Source organism: Monopterus albus, unplaced genomic scaffold (genome assembly GCF_001952655.1).
Source record: "Monopterus albus unplaced genomic scaffold, M_albus_1.0 scaffold182.1, whole genome shotgun sequence".
Classification (NCBI taxonomy): domain Eukaryota; kingdom Metazoa; phylum Chordata; class Actinopteri; order Synbranchiformes; family Synbranchidae; genus Monopterus; species Monopterus albus.
Genome location: NW_018128062.1, coordinates 1,025,253 through 1,047,023, shown reverse-complemented (window position 1 = coordinate 1,047,023; position 21,771 = coordinate 1,025,253). Strand labels below are relative to the sequence as shown.

The following is a 21,771-nucleotide window of genomic DNA, read 5'->3' as shown; positions in this document are numbered from 1 at the left end:
GTTGATTGTGTGGTGTGTATCTAAGACATTCTGACATGACATCTAGTGACATGTCATGACATTAAGCATAAGAAAATATTATGATTACGATTATGATTAAACACGTCATAACAATAAACATTCTGTCTCCTAACAGTAATCAACTTTCTATCTAGTTATCCTTGAACATAAACAACCTGGAGTACCCCATGGGAATGACTAAGCATTTAACAGCCTGAGCTAGACATCCTGTCTACACTAAACATTTGTAATACATGAAGTGTCTAACCAATGTCTATCTGACTAAAAATACCTAACACTGCGAAGCCTGTGGTCAAAACAGTGAAGAGCTAGACTGAGGAGGCTAAGTCAGAGCTACAGGCCTGCTTTGACTGCACAGACTGGAGTGTATTTGAGACTGCAAATACAGACCTGGACGAACACTGTGACATCTTATATCAGCTTTTGTGAGGATGCGTGTGTGCCCAAAAAGCCTTTCTGCAGATACAACAACAACAAGCCCTGGTTCACAGTAAGTCTCAAGCAGCTTCGTCGTGCCAAAGAGGAGGCTTACAGAAGTGGGGACAGGACTCTGTACAGCCAGACAAGGAACACACTGACAAAGATCAGAGCAGCAAAGAGGAGCTACTCTGAAAAGCTGAAAGCTCAGGTTTCAGCCAACGACCCTTCGTCTGTGTGGAGAAGCCTGAAAAGCATCACTGGCTATAGGAAACCATCCCCCCCTGCTGTGGAGGACTGTCAACTAGCAGATGACCTCAATGAGTTCTACTGCAGGTTTGACAAACACGTTAGTTGTAGCTCCACCATCTCCCAGGACCTGAAGTGGACGTCCAACATCAGGACCATCACCAAGAAGGCACAGCAGAGGATGTACTTCCTGCACCAGCTCAGGAAGTTCAACCTGCCCCAGGAGCTGCTGATACAGTTCTACAGGGGAATTATCGAGTCTGTTCTCTTCACCTCCATCACTGTTAGGTTTGGCTCAGCAACCAAACAGGACAAGTAGAGACTTCAGCAGACAGTCAGGACTGCAGAAAAGGTCATTGGTGTGAGCCTGCCCTCCATAGAGGACCTGTACACCTCACGGGTCAAAAGGAGGGCGGAGAGGATCACTGCTGACCCCTCACACCCTGGACATAATCAGTTTGAACTCCTCCCCTCTGGATGGCGTTACAGGTCACTGTGCACCAAGACAACCAGGTACAGGGACAGTTTCTTCCCCCAGGCCATCACTCTGATGAACACTTGACCCACAACAGTATGACTGGACAATAACCCTCAGTGCAATACCTGTAAATATACATTGTACAGATTAGACAGATTCGTACAGGTCTCTATTTTTAAGTACTCTGTTTTTATTCCTACTTATCTTATTTCAGTGAGCATTCCTTTGTCTGTCTGCATTATTTACTGCCTGTTTATACTGCTTATTTTGCATCGTTTGCCCTGGTTGTTGCTTGTTAATACTGCTTATTACTTTTGTTATACTACACAGCCTTACACTGGTTTACTGTTTACTTGCCCCTTGCATGGGGATATTTACATACACATTGAGAGCCGATGTACAGAGTCAAATTCCTTGTGTGTCCGACACACCTGGGCAGTAAAGTAGATTCTGATTCTGAATCCTTGCATGCCAAAATCTGTATAGAGCGAGAAAACTCTAAAATCTAAATATGGATGCCACAAAATCTTCAGATTTGCTGTTTAAAAGTTACCTGTTACAAAATTACAGTGATATACATTTCACATCTGTTTTTAAAATTGCAATTGTAAATGCAATAATGAGCAGTATGTTGTCATCTATGTTTAAATGAAACAAAGCCATGTTTTCTTTCAGCTGTGGTAAACAGCCAGTTGATCTGGTTAGTTCAGAGACTATGCATCCACTTACAGCTGCATGGCAATGCATGCCTCTTGCTATATTTCCACATGTCATGACATTAATTCTTTAATGCATTTCTCTACAGGAAGCCGTAGGGTTTAGGGGCTTTAAGGTCTTAAATCAAGTTAGATCCTGACTCTGACAGCGATTTACCAAGACTCATAGGTCTTAATCTGCAGGACGACAAGGCAAAACATTCACCTCACAGAAGACAATAATCTGTGTTGTGGTATTTAAACCAATTATAAAGTGATTCATAATCACGATTCAGGTCTGCGAGATTGCAAGTAGCCCTGTGCACCATGACACCCAGTTGAATGTGGTTTTCTTGAAATTGTACAGGACTGCATTACATCATGACGACATCATCCGTCACTGACCATTTAAAAACCTGAATGCTGCAGGATATGGTTCTTATAACCATTGCTAACTCTAAGAGACGAGACAGTCCAAGTAACTTCAACACAGTGCTGATTTATTCCATGAACACAGGTAAAATTAACATTACACGCTCAGGTATCTTGCACCTCCAACCTGCACGCAGGCAGATGTAAGATGAAAGACCCTGAACCCACCAGGCCAATACATTATATCCCCTCGGTTGGGCTAGCCCCATACTACACAGAAACGTCAACCGAGACGTCTCTGTTACCAGCTTTGCAGCTGGCTATAGCAGTAGTCAAAACATGAAGCAAATCAACGTGTGAATGTGTGTGTCTGTTGGTTAAGTGGTGTGTAGCTAAAAACATTCCCACAACCTCTAGTACATGTCGTGACTTGAACATAGGAACATATTATGGCTAAGGCTACAGTTCTACACGTCATAATAATAATATTAAACATCCTGTCTGCTGACAGTCATCAACTCTTCTCTCTAGTTATCCTTGCCCAGATGTACCCTGTAGAAACTCATAAGCATGCCTAAGCATTTAACAGTCTAACTAGACATCCTATCTCCACTAAACATTTCTAATACATAAAGTATCTATCCAATTTCTATCTGACTAAAAATACCTAACAATGCCATATTCCATCTGCCACATAATAATTTTCCAGTGCTGGTGAAAGATTTTTTCTTCTACCCCTCCTTATAATTTTATGCACAAACCCTAACCCTATTGAACATGTGTCAAACTCTATTTATGATGGCTAAATTATTCAAGGCACCCTTTTAAAGACAGAGAAAAATCCTTCTCTGCTCTTGTGCACATACATGTACGCACACACAGCAGAGTGCTCAGGCAGGTGTGGCCCTTATCTGTAACTCTATACTAAACCCAAGAGCCCATGTGTCTGGGACAAGACTAGGGTAGGCAGCCATATTGATCTCCCTATTTTTCCCAGAGGAGGGAAGCAGAGAGGAGGGGAGGAAGAAGATGGAGACATTAGCAATATATTACAATGTATCATGAAGGAGGAGCGATATAGGATCTCCCCCAAACTGACTGTAATCTCTTTACTTGCCAACATGGGTGGTAAAAACACTTCCAAGGTGGAGGTTGTTGGTAAGGATGGTGGTAAGATGCACCACCAACCCAGACCTATTCTATGTATTTACACATATAAGATACAAAGTGGCCCATGTAACACAAGATCTTCATCAAGTGACTCTAATTGTCTTCTTATACCACTATAAGATCACTGTTGGTGGAAGTATATTTAATTCAGCTTATATTTTCTATTCTATTCAATATTTTAAAAGTGAAATGTCAGTGTATACTACTAGAGAAACACTTTGCAAGTCAGGCATCATGAGAGATTATGATTGGTTAGGCTGTGTTTAGGATGACATCACCCCTGCGTAAAAGCCCTTACATCAATTTGAAATGCTGCTGTCTGTTGGTGCAATGGAGGTGTCATCACAGTTCTGTCTATGGCTCAACTTAGCTACAACACGACATCATCCAGTAATGCACATGAATGCTGCATTTCTGCCGGATAACTCATGATCATGGCTAAAGAAAATATAGTTGCCACCGTGACAATTTTACAGTTAGAGCAGTAAAATCCTGTCTCTGACTATACCAACCACTGAGCAGTGTTTTGACGTCTGATGAATTAATCTGTTACTGCAACTAGACTTCCAATTACACATCATTTGCTCACACAGCTCCCTGCATTCTGTCTTAGTTAGAAACTTATGTTTAAAAGAATTGGTTTGGCATTTTGGATAATACACTTATTCACTTTCTTGCCAAGAGTGAATGATGAGAGGACTGGTTACACTCTTGTGTCTACTTGCTAAATTGACAGACGAAGTGAGTAGCACTGCATAAAGACTGGGAAATCTAGAACTAAAGTTTTACTAATGAAGACATTTGATTTAGTTTGCTTACACCCCAATGTTAAAGAGACAAATCTGGTTTATTTAAAAAAAAAAAAAGCCCAAGTCCTCGTTTCCAATTTCCGAGTTTGAATGCAGTCAATATTCGAGCCTGAGCCCAAGTCCGAGTCATCACTGTTCAAGTCTGAGTCGAGTCATGAGTCCTGAAAATCAGTCCTGGAACACTGCTTTGACAACCCTAATTCTTTAAGTATTGCAAGTACAGTATTAACGGAAATACTATATAGTCTGTAATCTGTGTATCTGATGCCCTTTAAAAAAAGAACTGCTGAGAATAAAATACAATGCAGATGTTAAGCCACATATAGTATCTGCTCTTTGGGTGAGGGTAGTGTTCATGGATGCTTTGTGTTAAGGGTAGGTTAGGTCTGGAAAATGGTGTTGCTTTTTGTGGGACTCCCCTCTTTAGGGCCAAATAAGGATAATCACTTTTATTGGCCAAGTATGTTACACACAAGGAATTTGTTTCCGGTACAGAACCGATGGCAGCCATCTGCGGCGCCAACTCAACTGATGGCTCTAACCATCGGGGGGGTTCAGTGTCTTGCCCAAGGACACTTGGACTGGAAACACTGAGATTTGAGCCTTCAACCTTCTGGTTAGGAGATGACTGTTCTACCCACCGCACCACTGTCACCTCCCCAAATAACTGATGGTAGCCATCTGCGGCGCCAACTCATCTGATGGCTCTAACCATCCCACCGCACCACTGTCACCTCCCCTGGGTAAACATCATTTAATTCATATACCGAGCTTCTATATGAATGCTCTCCCAGTCTATGGCACATTTAATTGTGTATTATTGACTGACTATTTGGAGTAGTATTTGTGTACTGTGTAGTGTTCCTGCAGGGTGCCTTCTGTCTCTGGGGTCTAGAGTTTAACTTGTTTGGTGACAGGGTTTGTTTGTTTCAGTCTTTGTCTGTAGGCTGGATACAGGAACAAGGAAATGTGGTCTGAGTATCAGAAGTGGGGGCGGGGTGCAGCCCTGTATGCACCATGTATGTTACTGTAAACATGATCCAGAGTGTTCTTGCCCTGGGTGGGACTGTCCACATGTTGGTAATATTTGGAGAGTACAGTCTGTAGATTGTACCTTATTGTACCATAGTTCATTGTACCTTATTGTGTAAATAAAGACTTTCTGAGCTCCATTCTAGCCATGGTCTGCATTTTAGGTCCTAGTCCTGTGTGACTGTTCCTTAACAAGACATTGACATACACTTAGGTTGAAGTCATTCAACTTTTTTTTACCACCTCACAGATATTATGTTCAACTCATTTTGGCAAGTTGGTGTGTCAGGTTAGTGAGTAAATTCAAGAAGAGGACAGCCAGTGTCAAGTAAGCCAAGTATAATGCCCATGTGTTTATGTGTGTGCATATGTATGCACTGTATATTGTGGATACTGTATAGTATTATAATCCTAGTAGGACAGTGATGGAGAGTAGGAAGGTATTTAGCATGTTATGGCTTTTGCTATTTCATGGTACCATAATGACCTGTTGTGTCTCAGTGCTTTTCTTTTCTCTCTCCTCTATCCACTCATCCCAACTGGTCGAGGCAGAAGGCCGCCCACCAAGAGCCGGGGTCTGTCGAAGGTTTCTTCCATTAAAGGGAGTTTATCCTCCCGACTGTCACCAAGTGCTGCTCCAAGGGCATTTGTTGGGTTTTTCTTATAGTATAAGGTCTAGACCTGATTATGTAAAGTGCCCTGAGACAACTGTTGTGAACTCGCACTATACAAATAAATTGAAATGATGTGAATTGAATTAAAATGAACCTGCAGCCAAATAAGATTTGTTTTATTGAAATATAGAAAAATCTGCATGTACATGTACTGGAATTTGAAGCCTCATGGTATACCTTGTCAACGCTGGGTGAGTCCTTTGTTCTGGTGGCAGCTTGGAGCAGGCAGGAGGGGATGCGTGGTGGGTTCTTCTGGATGATCTCCCTGAAACAGGTGGGGAGATGGGCGGGAGTTGGATCAGAAGCCTGGCCTTTTTTCCTCGATGTCAGGTTGAGCTTTTCAGCTGCTCTGCAGGAAGGAGGGAAGGTGGCGTATCATATGAAACTTATGGTGTAATCAGTTCAGACAGGCTGCAGATAACACAAGTTTTTACACAGACATTTGCTTGTTTAATTCACATATAGATACAGTATATTTACCTAGCCAAAAAGGACATCGCAGCAGCATTGGCAATGGTCACTACTCTGGAGATGTGAGGGATCTTTGAGCTGGTCTGTACCACCCCAGCATCACCACAGCCTGGTGTTGCATCATCTGCAGCCTACCAGGAAAGAGGGCTCATTATAAACATCCAAATGTATAATTGCACACCAGCACCCATTCCAAAAGGGTCTATTATCACAGGAATAACTCTAGGGAGGAAGATGGGGTGCATCTGTCTAGGTAGGGCATCTAGTCTCAGAGCATACTGGGTTAAACATAAGCCATTACTCACATTATGACTCTAGTTAGCCATGCAAGGTATAGGAGGAACAGTGTATGATGTCAGAGTTTAAACGAACTCAGAGTTGAAGAGGCACAATGATCGTTCTATCACGGCTTCTAACACAAACAGACATATGTTTTACACTCATTCATAACTGGCATTTGTGTGCAACATGACCTGTTCAGCATATGTATGCTGCTGCTCAACATGAGGTCACAGCGACTCGCTGCCAGCCTCAGAGCCAGCATCTTTGTGTTACAGTGCTGTCAAGCTTCACATCTCATCAGTGTCTCAGCAAGATAACAATACCAGCTCTGTTTTTTCTTTCTTTTAATAATGTCCAGCCATATAATGCCAATTAGTGCCACAGGACAACTGCAGTAGTAGTTGGTTTGGCAGAAGACAGAGAGGAAATTTGTAAGGACAGAGGTAATAAGTAAAATTGCATAGATACTTCCCCATCCCTCCGCTCTTCTTGTGGACTTACAGTATACTGTATCAGTCCTTTTTTGCCTTCATTTCACTATCTGTCTCTCTCTCCCTGTTCTGATTTCTCTCTGTATTCCCTTTCATATGGGCATTAACTATCTCTTGTTGTCTTGTTTCTCACCCTTCACTCCTTCATCCGTTCTATCCTATCTCCCATCTTAAACACTTAATTTCACTGTCTTCTTGTGCAGTTCATTTTTCCTCCACCTTCCTTTTGCCTCCTCTTTCCTTGCTCCTCTCCACTTTCACTACTCTCATATTATTTCATCTCAGCTGCACCAGCCTCTATTGATCTGCTCTCATTCTGAACCCGTCTGGCTAGCATCTTCTACAGTCTTGCACAAACCAGGAAACTGTCATTAGAGTAAGATGTTGCATTCAATTAACACTAACAGGTTGGTTACAATGTTACTTTCAAGACATTTCCAGTCCATCTGACTATTTGCTCAGCCCCACCCTTCAGTTACTGTTGCTATGTGGGTCAAGATTTCCAGTCACATAGCACTTGATGATAACAGTGGCAGATTTAACCCCTGAAATTCTTGTAAACAACACAAGTATTTTAAATCAGATAAAGGCAGATAAAACTTTGCTTCTCATTTCTATTTTGCTAGCTGTTATTAGCCACTTGCTAATTATGCTAACATGAGTTGGATGAAAACACCCTCTCCATCTTACTCAGTGTTTCCAATATAACAGTGTGCTCTGGAAGTATCCTCTGATGCCAACTATTGCTCAGGTTTTAATGACAATGACTGAAAATGCACAAGGCTGCACTTTTTCTCTATGGCATGTATCACTTTCAACAGTACAAAGTTTCACATTACTGTATGTGGGAGACTGATTGAAAAAGACTGGACAGATTCACGTTTACACTTTTACCATTTTTACTGTTATTGTGATACAACATTACATACTAAAGACAACTAGTTCACCAATTTTGCATGTAATGACATCTGCAATGAACTAGTGGCTTGTTTTTGGGAGGTCATACTATTCAACAGAGAACCAATATAAAACATCTTGATCAGCATGACATAAACAACTGCTAAAGTGACTGACAAAAGCTGTAACTATTGCCCCATGCACAACACCAGTAAGCTGCCGTACCTTTTTACAGCTTACAGGACAGAGAATTTTCCTCTTGTCCATAGGGATCAGCAGTAAAATCCCACCAAAACTGAATCAACTACATCATATAAAACAATTCTCACCTTTCTAGGCTTTTTTACTGGAGTCTGGGGATGGTGGGCTCAATCTGCTGAGGGGTTCCATCACAGTAATGCATACAGCATTTCACCGGCCACCCTGTTAAATATGACCATCCCTCTATTGATCACAAGTGCTTTTGTGCTTTTGACTGGCTGGCTTTTATGACAGGGGTAAATCATGACCCAATTCCATTCCATTAGCAAAAGTACTTTTAAACAACGTCCTCAGGCACGGGATCAAAGCTCTGATTAGGCACTATGAATCATTGTCTAGCTGACACATGGACACATGCAGGTGTCAAGATGTACATTACCCATATGGCTCATTAAAAGGTCTGCTCACTTAGAGATGTGTGATGGGTGGTAAGAGAAAGCTGTGAGGGGTACCTGTTGGTAAGGGTAGATGGTGACACGATCAGCTCTGGACACAGATTTGGAAGTGACCAACTGTTGCTGCTCCTCTACCCAGTGGCCCATATCAGGTTTGGGGAGCTTGGGGCCCCTCCTTCTGAGGGTTTGAGGGGTCCTCTGAGGAGTCCTGGGGCTCCGCGGGCTGTGAGGACTGTGGGGTTGACTATGTGGTTGATGCACAGCTGTGGCAGCTTCCCTTGGAGCCCTGTCCCCATGCTTTGTCTCACTTCGTCCCAGCAGTGTGCCAGTGCTGAAGCTGGGTTCAAATGAGGGCTTTGCTAATGAGTGACCCCTACTCAGGGCCAGGTGGATGGCCTCTTGTTTGAGCTCGTATAGGTTTGTACCACAGGCTCCACACCGGCCCTGCTCTCTCTGTCTGTCCATGGATTCAGTGGTGGACCGAATATGGACACGAAGGTTGTCATTAAGAAATGTTGACAGGCCACTATAGTCCTATAAAATTTGAGAAAAAAAAAAAAGAAACAGCAGACATAATTTTACAATTAAAAACCAGAATTAGACTTGTTTAAAATGTTATTCTTGTGCATTTTACACTTTCCTGTAATTGACCTGAGCTCCTTTTCCACAAAACCTAGTAAGTACACAGTTCGAGTGAAGACACAATAATGATGTTAATTTGCTTTGTGTGATATCTGGTTTGAGAATTACATGAATGATTGTTGAGCAAATGAAAACTGAGTCATGGGAAGGCACTACATGCAATCTTAGCACTGAGTGAAGTAATCATAGAGTCAGTTGTATTGATTAATACCACCCCTGTCATCTTAGTAAAATGTACCTATAAATTTCAAGTTGACTAAACAGGAAAACTCTGGCAACATGAGGTTTGAAAATGTTATAAACTAATTACTTTTTTAAAGAGTCTTTTGACCTCTGAGTTCCAGCCTGGACACAAACTGCCATCAAGCATCATCTTGCTTTTCATCCTGACAAAGACACACTTTTCATCTCACATCGTATTTGTTCTGCCCTTGACACGTTCTGACGTCCAACACACTTACACACTCCCTGTACATCTTTATCCATCCTGCTACCAATACATTGCCTGTGACCCATATTCTCCCAGAGGAACAACCTACTATTAAAGCTTTGAGCAAGTATGTAAAACAAAGTCATTCAAACTCCAAAGGTGCTGAAACATCAAGATCTACATGTAGTTCTTCCATAAAATAATATTAAGGGATAACTAAGCCTCTTTATGCTACATCAAAGAGGAAAACTACACAAATCCTTGCACCTGTTTCAGGTGGGTGCTCTGCATTTCATAAAGAGAATGATAATATACAAGGTGCACGAGTGATTGGACTTTCCATCTTTGTCAGATTATAAGCCCATATGAAAAGATAGCACTACAGAGCATGATGCTTTGGAGACATCAGGCTGAGATCAATAAACCTGCAGGGAGCTACTGTAGTTGTCTTATAAGATTTCTTGGACCATGTCTCTGGCCACAGCATCTCTCTGTCCTGCTCACACTGTGGTATTTCTCTGAAAACATTCTATCCATGCCCCATCCCACTCAAGAGTACAAAATAAATAGCCTTCGCTCAATGGGGAGGCCTGTGGAGACGACACGAGGATGTCGAGATGAAATATTCATGCCCATTTGAAACCGCTCGTGCAGCAGTGGCAGTGGTTTACTTTGTCGATTTGAATGTGTTCATGCAGATGGATGCAGAAATGTATCATGGGCATGCATTCCTCTCAGAGGCAGCACTGGAAAGACTGATGTGCCCACGTGATCATTAACACACTTTTTTATTCTTAAACATACATTGTCAGAAACCAGTAGCAGTTTAATAAACAAAGTGTGTGATTAGAGGGGCTGCAACCATAGGTTAGTTTCATTGTTGATACTTTTTTCTTAATTAACTGATCAAATATTTGGTCCCTAAAATGTCAGAAAGCAATTAAAAAATAAATTCTGCTGCTCTATGAACTGATTAATATTAATAATGCTTGATTTTATGTTGTTGTATATCTACTGTGCTTATATCTGAAGCTCATACATGCTCATGAATCTGTTTTAAATCACAGTTTTTAAAATAACTGTTACTTCACAGGTGTATTCCATAAAAATAGCAGTATCCTTGTGTATTTTCATTTATTTCACAAATATTACCCAGTACCACCACCTGCTGAAAAGTCCTGAGATGTTTTAGATTTTTTTCTATGCCAACACTTAAAATGCTTTTCCTAATTTTATCAAGAATCAGCTAAAAAAAAGAGCAGACTGAGCCTAAGTGCATTTATGATAGGGCCTAATCCACTACATCATCCTCCAGCTCCAGTAGAGTATTGTGGTTACTGACCTTGCAGGAGAAGTGATGGTGAACAGCCAGACTCAGAGCCTGTTTCTTCAGAGCAACAAGGGTCGCTGAACACTTCTCACAACACGCAACTTTCCGATCAAAACTCACAAAGCCGGGGTCCGCCGACACAGAGCCTCTGCATATAGTCCCGCTACCAAACGACATTGTACTCCTGATACGGTCTCCCACAGACCCAGGGAGGGACATGTGAGACGAGACAGCGTCCGCTCTCTGGCACATAGACCCCCCGGCTCCCTCAGGAGTAAGGCGCTCCTTGGACTGGTGGTCTTTCCCTTTAACACCTGCAGAAAAGCGGCTTCACAGTGATGCTGCACTTCTGAGCTCTGAGATGTACATCGTTAGAAAACGGATGCATGTGGGCTTTGGCTGTGGGAAATTAGATATGAATCGACGTGGACAAGTGTAACCACACCCAAATGTTTTAGCAGCGCAACAGTGTTCGTCTTACGTGGAAGTGCATGTGGACCATGCAGTCTTTGACAAATGTTAACAAAGCTGTGCTCAAAAAGAATAGATCTGACTCAGTGTTCTCCTTTGACCGAGGCAGGAAATCTGTCTCCTCTTCCAGTCAGACATGGCATGAGAACTTGTTAATATTTAAAAAGATATCCAAACAAAGGTGGGGTGGAGTTTTATTTCATTTTGCCGAAGCTCCACGGATAAAAAGAAAAAGTATTTCACTCATGGTGAGCTTAAGTAAAAACTATGGCAAACTAAGAGGCTGGAGACCCACTGTCTCAAAGATGCGATGACAGCGGGGGACGAGTGCGCGCTCAGACGGACCCGTCCTGAATTGACTTGGCCATTTATTATAAGCTCCTCGGTGAGGCGGTAAGGAGCAAGTCTTCAGACAAACAGCACAACTTGCAGTTGCACCCTTTGTTTGTGGATTTTTACTTGGAATTTCTTTCTTTTCAAAACGCAGGCTAATTCTTTAGGCAGGGAGTTTTCAAACATTTAGGCCCCATTGAAATATAGAGACAATCAGTTGAATAGAAAAGCAGGCGTAACAGAAGATGGAGACTACAGCTCACGTCAAGTGAGCTTCACTGTTTTTTTCCACAAAGGTGGTAGATTTAAGTGCTTAATAGTTAGAGAGGTTTGGGGATACATTTAAAAAAAAAAAATCCAGAGTAACCGAGAAAAGTCTGAAATTTGCAGCATTTGTTTTCCTTCAGTTATGTATAGGTGCAGATTTATAGTCATCAACCATTCTCTTTATGAGAAGATGAAATCATATGTTTGCTAAAGCAAGTGACCAGTGACGAACAGTTAAACAGTTGTAATAAAGATTCAAATGAGCATAAAGAAGAAATATATGTTTATATACACTTAAGAATTTGCAACATGGATAAAAGTTGAAATGCTCTATAAACAGTGTAGCTTTTCTAGATATCAAGAAGCTGAACTACATATGTAACAACAAATGTAACTCAGCTGAGTTTATTACCTCAGATCTAAGTCTGTCTGGAATAAGGGATATATTAAAATGTGATGCCATTTCAAATCCCACCCCTCATGGGATTACAGGACACCTTTACATCATATATCGACAACATAATGCTTCCTTCAAAACATCTTCCAGTAATTCAAACAAAAGGAACTAATTAATTAATATAATCTTTCTAAATCATACATTATTATCATAATCACATCATCATCTCACTTCTTACTGGCATGAAGTTTTCTTCCTAAGCTCCCAAGCATTCCTTAAATAATAAGCATGTCTCTTTGTGAATCATTCATGTCCACCATCTCATTATTTCCCTTTTCTTTTTCAAGATTAATAAATACATAATTTTTTAGAAATTGTCATTTTTAATCTCACAATAAGTAGCCTATGCTGCTTTAACTGAGTCTACTGCAATACTACTCAATTTCTGCAACTGTCATAAGTATTCTTCAAACCCAAATATAGAACACATGTCATGTTTGTTATCCAAGGCTATTTTTGTTGTATGTCACATTTAAATATTTGTTTAGCTTGCCTAGTATCAGCCATACCAGTTAACCTATTCCATAACCTGGCAGTAAATTCCATTAACTTCACAAGCCATCCATCCCATATCTCCTGGGATTGCAAGGGTTGTAGCAAACCTACAAACACCCAGAAAATATCAGCTAGCATGATAATGAATAGCTTCACCCTTTGGTTACCTTCCCAGAGAGTACCCTTCACTCCCCAATACATAAATAAATATAAATATATAATTTTATTCTTTAAGTGTTTGACCATCTTTTCATTTGTCAGAGCAGAAGCTCTTGTTGATATGACAAACTGATATGACTCAAAGTGTATTCATCTCCTTTTATTGTGCTTTTATTTATAGTTTCAGTAGTTAACTACACAAAAATGGAGCAAAACTAATGTAACTACGTGAATCACAATGTAAAATATGAATATAGTTGAATTACCAGCAATGTATTGAAAAATGTTTTTCAACTACTTGTTTAATAAAATAGCTCCCTTTTTTGAAAAATTGGTATGTATATGAGCTTCACTCCATTAAACTGTTTTCTAAATCATATTTTTCACTGGAAGACATTGCTTTTACAAAATGTTTACATAATGTAGCCTACAGTTTAACCTCGGCTTACTTCGTACACGAACCTTTATTCTTATGGTTAATTTTGTACATTACGGTATTCTGTCGTCTTTATTACTATCCTTTTTCTAGAAGTTATCCGATTTTATAATCCTATTATAACAATTCCCTTATAAATGTATTATGGCTGTGTAAATATGAAATAAAGATAAGTAATATCCTGGATTTAATCTGTCTAATGGGCGTATGTTTTTCTCTGCGTTTCGTGCCTCCACAGCACCGTTTTTGTTTTGTTATTACGGCAGCGACAGATGGTTGGCAGAATAAGCAAGCTGCGCTGCTCGCTGGGTAGTTACGGTAGGGGACACTGTCCTCCTATCCTACACCGCAGGCTCAGCACAGTGTTTTTTTTTAACGGGTGAAACATTGGTTGGACCGCGGGTGTCATTTGGCATAGTTGTGATCTACATCCGTTGAGCAGAGCGCGTCTACTAATTTATTTATCGTCATAGTCGTGAAATTGACTTGATATATTTTGCCATCAAACATTAATAATGAGCTCAATCAATGTTAAAAAGCTCAAAGTTAACGAGCTGAAGGATGAGCTGAAAAAGCGTAATCTTTCGGACAAGGGGCTGAAGGCCGAGCTGATGGACCGCCTGCAGGCCGCGCTGGACGAGGAGGCCCTTGCTGGAAACTCCCCACTGGACCAAGAAGCTGCACCCGACGAGGGAATTGGTCAGGCCGCAGATCAGGAGGGTATGGGAGAAGAAGAAGAGGGCGAGGGCGAGGGCGAAGGCGAGGGCCAGACAGAAGAAAGCATGGAGGCCAACGAGGAGGAGGAAGAGCCACAGAAGGATGGCAGCGGTGATGCCGTTGCCGAGGACGAAGAGATGGGTGAGGGGGACGAGGACGACGAAATGGACCCCATGCTCAAGGGAGATGTGGACGACATGGAGAAAATAGACGCAGAAGATGGTGAGCCCGGGGACCATGCTGCTGAGGGTGAGTCGACCAAAATGGCTATAAAAATGTGACTGGCTCGATGGTCTGTGGCTGCGTATCGGTTTTTGCTCGAGCATTAATGCTACTATGGGAGGGAGCCGGCTGGGAAATTAACAGCGTCCATCTTGAGCTAGATAGCGTGAACTTGGTAGGCCAACGTTAACGTTAGCCGGTTAGCTAAATTAAAGTTAGCCGACGGTCACCACTTTGGTTAGCTAACGGTAATAATTTTGCGACTTCTGGGCATCGATAGTACAGTCATCCATCGTGAATTTTCCCATTATTAACGTTATTTTATAACTGGTTGTTGTTAACTACAATTACTAAGTGAATGACGCAAGAAATAGGCTGCTAGTTTAGCTTAGTTTGCCTTTCCTTTTCGCTGGGCTAGCATGTTAGCCAGACAGCTAACGTCATTTTCTTTGTTTGTGGTGCAGTGCTAACTAGCTGCTACATGTATTTAGCTCTTTCAGTAGTTCCCACATGGAAGGCTGGATACAGAATTGAGTGGTAACGTTAGGGTGGAGGTGCGCAATGAACCGCTTAAACTTTGACATTAACAAAAATGTCAACGTAAAAACAAAATAAGATTTTAGGGTTTCGTGCTTCCAAGGCCATGTTGCTAGTTACCGTAGGCTCAAAGGACAATTGGGCGGTTCCAAAGTCTGGAAATTTGGATCAAATTTGACTCCTTTGAACAAAATTCCTGCGCATGAGATGGTACGTGTTGTTACTGTGTATCGAGTCAAAAATGTGCTGGACTTCAAAAGTGCCGGGGAACACCTGAAATAGCTAAGCCAGTGCTGTGCGGAAGATGGGGCGAGCGCTGAACTGCTTGTGTAGTTAGCACATGGCTAGTTTGTCCGTGATTTGAATAGGAAGTGTCATCTTGTTGGATCCAAGTAGAAAATATGGACTTGCAATGAATAAGCACTCGAGTAATATAGGGTAAGGTATGGGGGAGAGGGTGGTCATTACAGGTCAAAGTAGGTTTCCCTGTTTCCTTGCATGATGCATTTCTGCCTGACAATTTGCCTCTTAATGACACTTTATATATGTAAATTATTAAGCCCTTTATTACAGGGTTCATGTGCCTTGTACCTTGCAGAGACTTGTTTTTCCAGCCCCAGTAAACAATGTTCATTTGGACCAGCTTACATTGTAATTACTATCTGGTCATTAGAGCTGTTGCAATTTATGGAGTATGATTGTATTGTTTAATGTAATCATGAGGTGTTGCCTCTTAGTTACCTAAATATTTGTGATTATGGTCGACACAGTGTTATAAATGAACGGGCTTTGTGGGCCAGAACCCCACTGCCAGTCCGACCTCTTTCTCACACAAAAAGGAGCACCTCATTCTATATCTTTGTTCTATTTTCAAAGGAGATGCGGACAAAGACACGAATGCTGATCAGAAGAATAAGAAGGGTGTTAAGAGACGCCGGGAGGAACATGGAAGGGGCTACTTTGAATTTATTGAAGAGAACAAATACAGCTGGTAAGGATGGAACAGAGCAGAAATGGCCTTCAGCACCCCTGAAGCGCCATCCATAGCTTTGTTGAACTGTATTGGCTTTAAGTGCCAATGCATATATAACTAGCAAGAGGAAAAGCCTCATTTTCAAGTATATACTATTTACTATTAACTTTACTTTCACACATTTTTGAGGGTCATCCCTGACTACTTAAAGAGCCTTACCATTTACCCTCTGCAGTGCCCATTCATATTGTGTCTTTAATCAACTGCATTCTGTAGCAGAAGTGCATCTATCAAGTCTCTGAACTTTCATATCTGTTCCTCATGCCACTTACTGTTTTGGAAAGCCCGATGTGTCCTCAAGGTGAAGCAAGGCTGCTCAAAGAGAACCCAGAGGAAAGTAGCAGACGTGCACTCTTGAATGGAGGGTGGGTGGGGAGGAATAGCGGATACGTGTGGGAGGTGGGGTCCACTGCATCGGGGTAGCAAACTTCCCAAAGTGTTTGGAACGTCCACAGAGGAGCTTGCTATTGACGGTCCATCGTTTTTACTCGCAATGGGTTTTTTTTTTCTTTTGTTAGTTTGTTTTTGTTTTTTTATTTCACTGGTTGTATGATGTCAAAATGCTATTTCTGTCTCATGTATCATGTCGTATGTGTGTGCTATCATGTTGAGTGTGGTAAATGGTTTCTAAAGGCTCTTTTCTATCCCTACGCAGGTGACATCACGCATGGTGTGTATGGGTGTTGATGAGTGTATGTGGGCATACATGTACCTACTTCTTGGTCAGTGTTTTGTTTTCATTGCGCTGTTGACATACTAAGGATTGAAAGATTTAAAAATGGAAGTATTCTTGAAGAAAAAAAAATTCTAATTTGGAAAAGTCTGGGATTCCTCACAAATATTCAGGGTGCCAGAATGATTGGAACATGATTATATTGCGTCGGCTTCAGTTTTTTAGTTTTTTTTTCCCCCTCCTCCTCCTCCTCCTCCTGTCTGATGGATGGATACTTTTTTCCCCAACTAAAAATTCATTTTACAGAATTTTTCTCAAAGTTGTAGAGCTTTAATCCTCCCTACATGACCCCACAGAGTGGCAGCCGGTGTGTGACCTGCTGACAGGCACCACTGACCGTATGCTCCAACCTAGATAGTATGATCTCCAGAGCCACTATAAATATCCCCAACAGCAGCTATTTGTACAGCGCTCAGGACTGTTGGAGGACAAATACAATGACAGATGTCACTGGACTTGGAGAAATGTTAAGACTGCTGTAGATGAGAATGGATCGTTAAACTCCAGATCAGTTACTTGCTACAAATACAAGTCCACATCACTGGGCTTGGATCACAGCTTCAGCTGAAACAATACGTAAGCATCACTGGGATATCTGCTTTTTTTTAATATATATATATATATATTTGTTGAAACATTTTGAGTAGTTTCTTTAACTTCCACTAAGGGGTTAGAGTACATAATATCAAGCTACAGAGTTGGTAAGTTGCTGTAGCTCAGTATTGTCATTGCTAATAGCAAGCAGTTAAGCAGGGTGACAACTTGTATTGCAAAGTTTCACAGTTGCACAGAAGTGATTAGTCATGACCTTTCATTTAGAGTTTCATACACAAAAAGTTGTACACAAATACAGCCCCAGTTGCTGGGACCCCACGGTGCACACACCGAGCCAGTGGATAGCCTTGCATGGTGAGGGAGGCGAAGGTGCTTTCTTTTTGTGTATCTTTCACATTTTAGATTTCCCTGGATACTGCAAGGTAAGTGTTGTCTGCAACGGCCCACAATACAGCTGACAATCCAGAAAGTTTGGAGGCTCGCTTGCCCACTTTACTGTTTCTGTTTTGTATTCCCTTAGTCTCCTTCCACTTCTCTTCTCCAATATTTTTCAGGAAGTGGTACCCAAGGCTGTATGTTCCATGCAGCTGCACTGACTCTTGAATGCTTTGACTGACTGACTGACTGGTGTCTCTTTTCAGGGCCTCATTTAAGTCTCCTGTGCCACCCCTGGAGGAAGAAGACGAGGAGTTTGATGATACAAAAGTCTGCCTGGATACCTGTAAGTTTTTCCAGTTCCGCTGGGTTAACTGAATTCAAAGCTGAATATGCACGGAATATTTGGCCAAGAAGACTCACATGACTGTTAACTAGAACACTATTCATGCTTGGTTCTAATTCCCTTTGTCAGAGACTTGTTTACATAGATACAAATTGACAAATGCAAATTTTGTGCTCTAGACAACTGCGACCTGCACTTCAAGGTGTCACGGGACCGTTACAGCGCCTCATCCCTCACAATGGAGAGTTTTGCTTACCTCTGGTCCGGAGGCAAGGCCACCTACGGTGTGAACAGTGGCAAAGCCTGCTTTGAGTTGAAGGTACAGTAACAACATTGAAGTACACTGCACTTGCAGTAACTAACCACTTTCTGCTCTACCTCACTGTTCTTTAGGTCCTTGAATGTTTATAGGCTAATGTGGAGTTTGAAGTAGTTTTTACAAAGTGCGTGTAAATGGTAAAGCTAATACAAACATTAGACTAGTGGAAGCGGAACCTGTGTTCATGTGTTTTGCATCATGTCGACAGATTACAGAGAAGATTCCAGTGAAGCATATTTCCAGCAAGAACACGGAGATCCATGATGTGCAGGTTGGCTGGTCGCTGTCTACTGGCACGCTGCTCCTGGGTCAGTCTCGTTGAACTCTAGCTCTGGGCATATTACACTCTGGCTGTGTTCAGCATCACTTGATTGAGGTGTTGCAACCAACAGTGGCTTTCTGTTTGTTTATTTCATTGTCAAGACCATTTTTACTTGGTCACATCACACATGTTGTTGGGTGAAAACCGGTAGATAATCTAGTAGTGCGTTTTGGGCTGTTGCCTATAATATCAGTGCCACCATTTGCTACAACATGCCACTTTGCTGTTATCCTCTGTGAAAGGCATTCTGACCTTTGAGGTCCCTCTAGTGGTTTGTAAGCAGTATGACATGTACATATAAAATGGCTCCATCTCTGGGTGCATCACAGAATGGTGGTTGGCTGGGTGTCAGCAGATGAGTTGCAGGGTTTCACTGTTGGAGACTTAGTGTCTTAATAAATCTATGCCATTTGTTTGCTGTCACAACATGCATTTGTAGGTTAGTGTATTATTCCATTACTGTGTAGGTGAGGAGGAGCATTCATATGCCTATTCTGGGAAAGGCAAGAAGACCACAAACTGTGTGACAGAAGACTTTGGAGAAACCTTTGAGGAGAATGATGTCATCTGCTGCCTTATTGTAAGACACAACTCTGATTGTATTCTACTATATTTGTATCTGTATTTCTTACAGTACCAAGCCAAAATAAAATGACCAGCTACCTCACACAAATGTAAAATTGCAATATTCTCTGCAGAATGTTGATCTTGTATTTAATGTACACCAGAAAACCCGAAACCGTCTTGCTTTCTTTGCTTAGGACTTTGAGGGTGACGAAGTGGTGTTGTCATTCTGCAAGAATGGTGGGGAGCCTGCTGTCGCGTTCCAGGTCAGCAAGGACACGCTGAATGGCCAGGCCCTCTTCCCACATGTAATCTGCCACAACTGTGCTGTGGAGTTCAACTTCGGTCAAATGGAGACTCCGTATTTCCCTCAGCCCCAGGACTACACCTTCCTGCAGCAGATCCCCGTCAGTGAGCGAGTCCGGGGGCTCAAGGGGCCACAGACCAAGGCTGACTGTGAGGTAAGCATATTATAGGTGCAGGTATTCTTTTAAGTAGTTAGTAACCGTATATGTATAATAATAAGAAGACTTTGATCCCAATGGTTTTATCTTAGATCATAGTGATGGTGGGTCTGCCAGGCTCAGGGAAGACTACATGGGTGAAGAACCATGTCCAGGAGAACCCAGGGAAATACTACATCCTGGGCAGTGACACCATTGTGGACAAAATGATGGTGAGTACTGAAGAACAGCTCTGTGGCAGCTCAGACATGCCTTGTCATCCTGTATGTCTTACAGATTGTGCCCCTCTTTAAAAAAAAAAAAAAAAAAAAACTTTTCATGTTGTCTCATTTAACACAGATCAACAGCCTGAAACGCCAGTCAAAGGACATTACAAAACTGACTGCCATTTCCCAGCGAGCCCCACTCTTCTTGGGAAAGTTCATTGAGATTGCAGCCCGCAAGAAAAGGAACTACATCCTGGATCATGTAAGTTATTTGTGAGGAACCTGAACTCTGCATTTTGTCAATTTGATGCAGATATTACTAAAATCAAAGATGTAATGCAATGTCTTTTCTCTCCAGACTAATCTGTCTGCTCCAGGCCAGAAGAGGAAGATGTGTTTGTTTGCAGGGTTCCAGCGCAAGGCTGTGGTGGTCTGTCCCTCTGATGAAGACTACAAGCAGAGAGTCCAGAAGAAGGTTGAAAGTGATGGCAAAGAAGTGCCTGAGCATGCTGTCCTCAAAATGAAAGGTAAAAGATGTTTAGGACTTAAAACCCATATGATATGGTTGTGTCTTTGCACCCCTAATCATGTTCTGGTTGTTTCCCCTCTGTCACAGGCTTCTACTCTCTGCCTGAGGAGGGAGAGAGCTTCAGCGAGGTCATCTATGCAGAACTGCAGAAGGAGGAGGCTGCCAAGCTGCTGGAACAGTACAAAGAGGAAAGCAAGACCGCTCTGCCTGCTGAGAAGAAACCCAACCAGGGAAGCACAACACCAAAAAGAGGTGGTGGCGGCCTGCGTGGTGGTGGCCGGGGAGGCAAGAACCAGTTTGGCCGTGGTGGCGGACCTGGACAGAGAGGCAGTGGCCGGGGAGGCTTCCAGAACAGAGGCAACTTCAGAGGAGGTAGGACTGATATTTATGGATATGATTAATGCCATTTTAGAAAATGTAACAATCTTTAAATTTGTATAATTTTAGGTAGCTGAAATTGCATTCATGCATTCATTTGTGCTGTGATCTGTCTACAGGTCCTGGACCCCGTGGCGGCTTCAACCGCCCACCTCGCGGCTTCCTACCTCCTCCTTCCTTCAGGGGAGGATTTCCCAACCGTGGAAACTTCAACCGGGGTGGTGGCCATATTCCCAGCCTAGGCGGGTCCCCCAGGGGTGGACCAATGAGGGGTAACATGGGACCCAGAGGGGGACCCATGAACAGAGGTGGCCCAGTTAACAGAGGGAACATGAGCAGAGGAGGTGGAGCCAGTATGAATCGTGGTGGAAACAGGGGACATCCCAACCAGGTGGCTTTGCTGATGGCACTTGTAAATCATGATGTTCTGACTGCAGAGGCTTTAAGGCAATATCTGTTGCACCAAGAACATTTAATGTATTTATACTGTTACATAAATCGACAGCGTCATGTACCTGTAGCCTTTGTTAAAAATGGGTTGTAAACCTAACTGCAGTCAGTTTTCTATAAGTGGTTGAATCCTACACACATTTCATAGCAGCTGTTGCTACATGCTGAGGTTTTTGGCTATTTCATGGTTTCTTCCTCTGTAGTTTCAGAGAGGTGGTAACCGTGGCAACTTTGGCAATAAGAATGGCAACTTTGGCAACCACAGAAACAGTGGTAACTTTGGCAGC

General features: G+C 42.2%; 2 protein-coding genes across 3 annotated transcripts in view; one reads left to right on the top strand and one right to left on the bottom strand.

The window, feature by feature from the left end:
- The window catches only part of kif26bb (kinesin family member 26Bb), a 34,680-nt gene extending 22,856 nt beyond the window's left edge, over window positions 1-11,824 (bottom strand). Inside the window, exons 1-4 of one of the 2 annotated variants that reach the window (XM_020616975.1) lie at window positions 11,129-11,824; window positions 8,772-9,248; window positions 6,398-6,519; window positions 6,095-6,266 (exon numbers count right to left, since the gene is read on the bottom strand). In XM_020616975.1, the coding sequence (XP_020472631.1) occupies window positions 6,095-6,266; window positions 6,398-6,519; window positions 8,772-9,248; window positions 11,129-11,368 (1,011 nt within the window). In that variant the 5' untranslated portion in view covers window positions 11,369-11,824. Of the gene's footprint in view, window positions 1-6,094; window positions 6,267-6,397; window positions 6,520-8,771; window positions 9,249-11,128 lie in introns of those variants that run through there. The other variant, XM_020616976.1, reaches the window with a different exon arrangement.
- A 2,266-nt stretch (window positions 11,825-14,090) lies between these two features.
- Window positions 14,091-21,771, top strand: part of hnrnpub (heterogeneous nuclear ribonucleoprotein Ub) — an 8,776-nt gene continuing 1,095 nt past the window's right edge. The window contains exons 1-13 of the mRNA XM_020616981.1: window positions 14,091-14,700; window positions 16,087-16,201; window positions 18,173-18,252; window positions 18,432-18,571; window positions 18,780-18,879; window positions 19,361-19,473; window positions 19,655-19,918; window positions 20,014-20,133; window positions 20,261-20,389; window positions 20,486-20,654; window positions 20,744-21,028; window positions 21,154-21,425; window positions 21,688-21,765. Of these exons, the coding sequence (XP_020472637.1) occupies window positions 14,250-14,700; window positions 16,087-16,201; window positions 18,173-18,252; window positions 18,432-18,571; window positions 18,780-18,879; window positions 19,361-19,473; window positions 19,655-19,918; window positions 20,014-20,133; window positions 20,261-20,389; window positions 20,486-20,654; window positions 20,744-21,028; window positions 21,154-21,425; window positions 21,688-21,765 (2,316 nt within the window). The 5' untranslated portion in view covers window positions 14,091-14,249. The remainder of the gene's footprint in view (window positions 14,701-16,086; window positions 16,202-18,172; window positions 18,253-18,431; window positions 18,572-18,779; window positions 18,880-19,360; window positions 19,474-19,654; window positions 19,919-20,013; window positions 20,134-20,260; window positions 20,390-20,485; window positions 20,655-20,743; window positions 21,029-21,153; window positions 21,426-21,687; window positions 21,766-21,771) is intronic.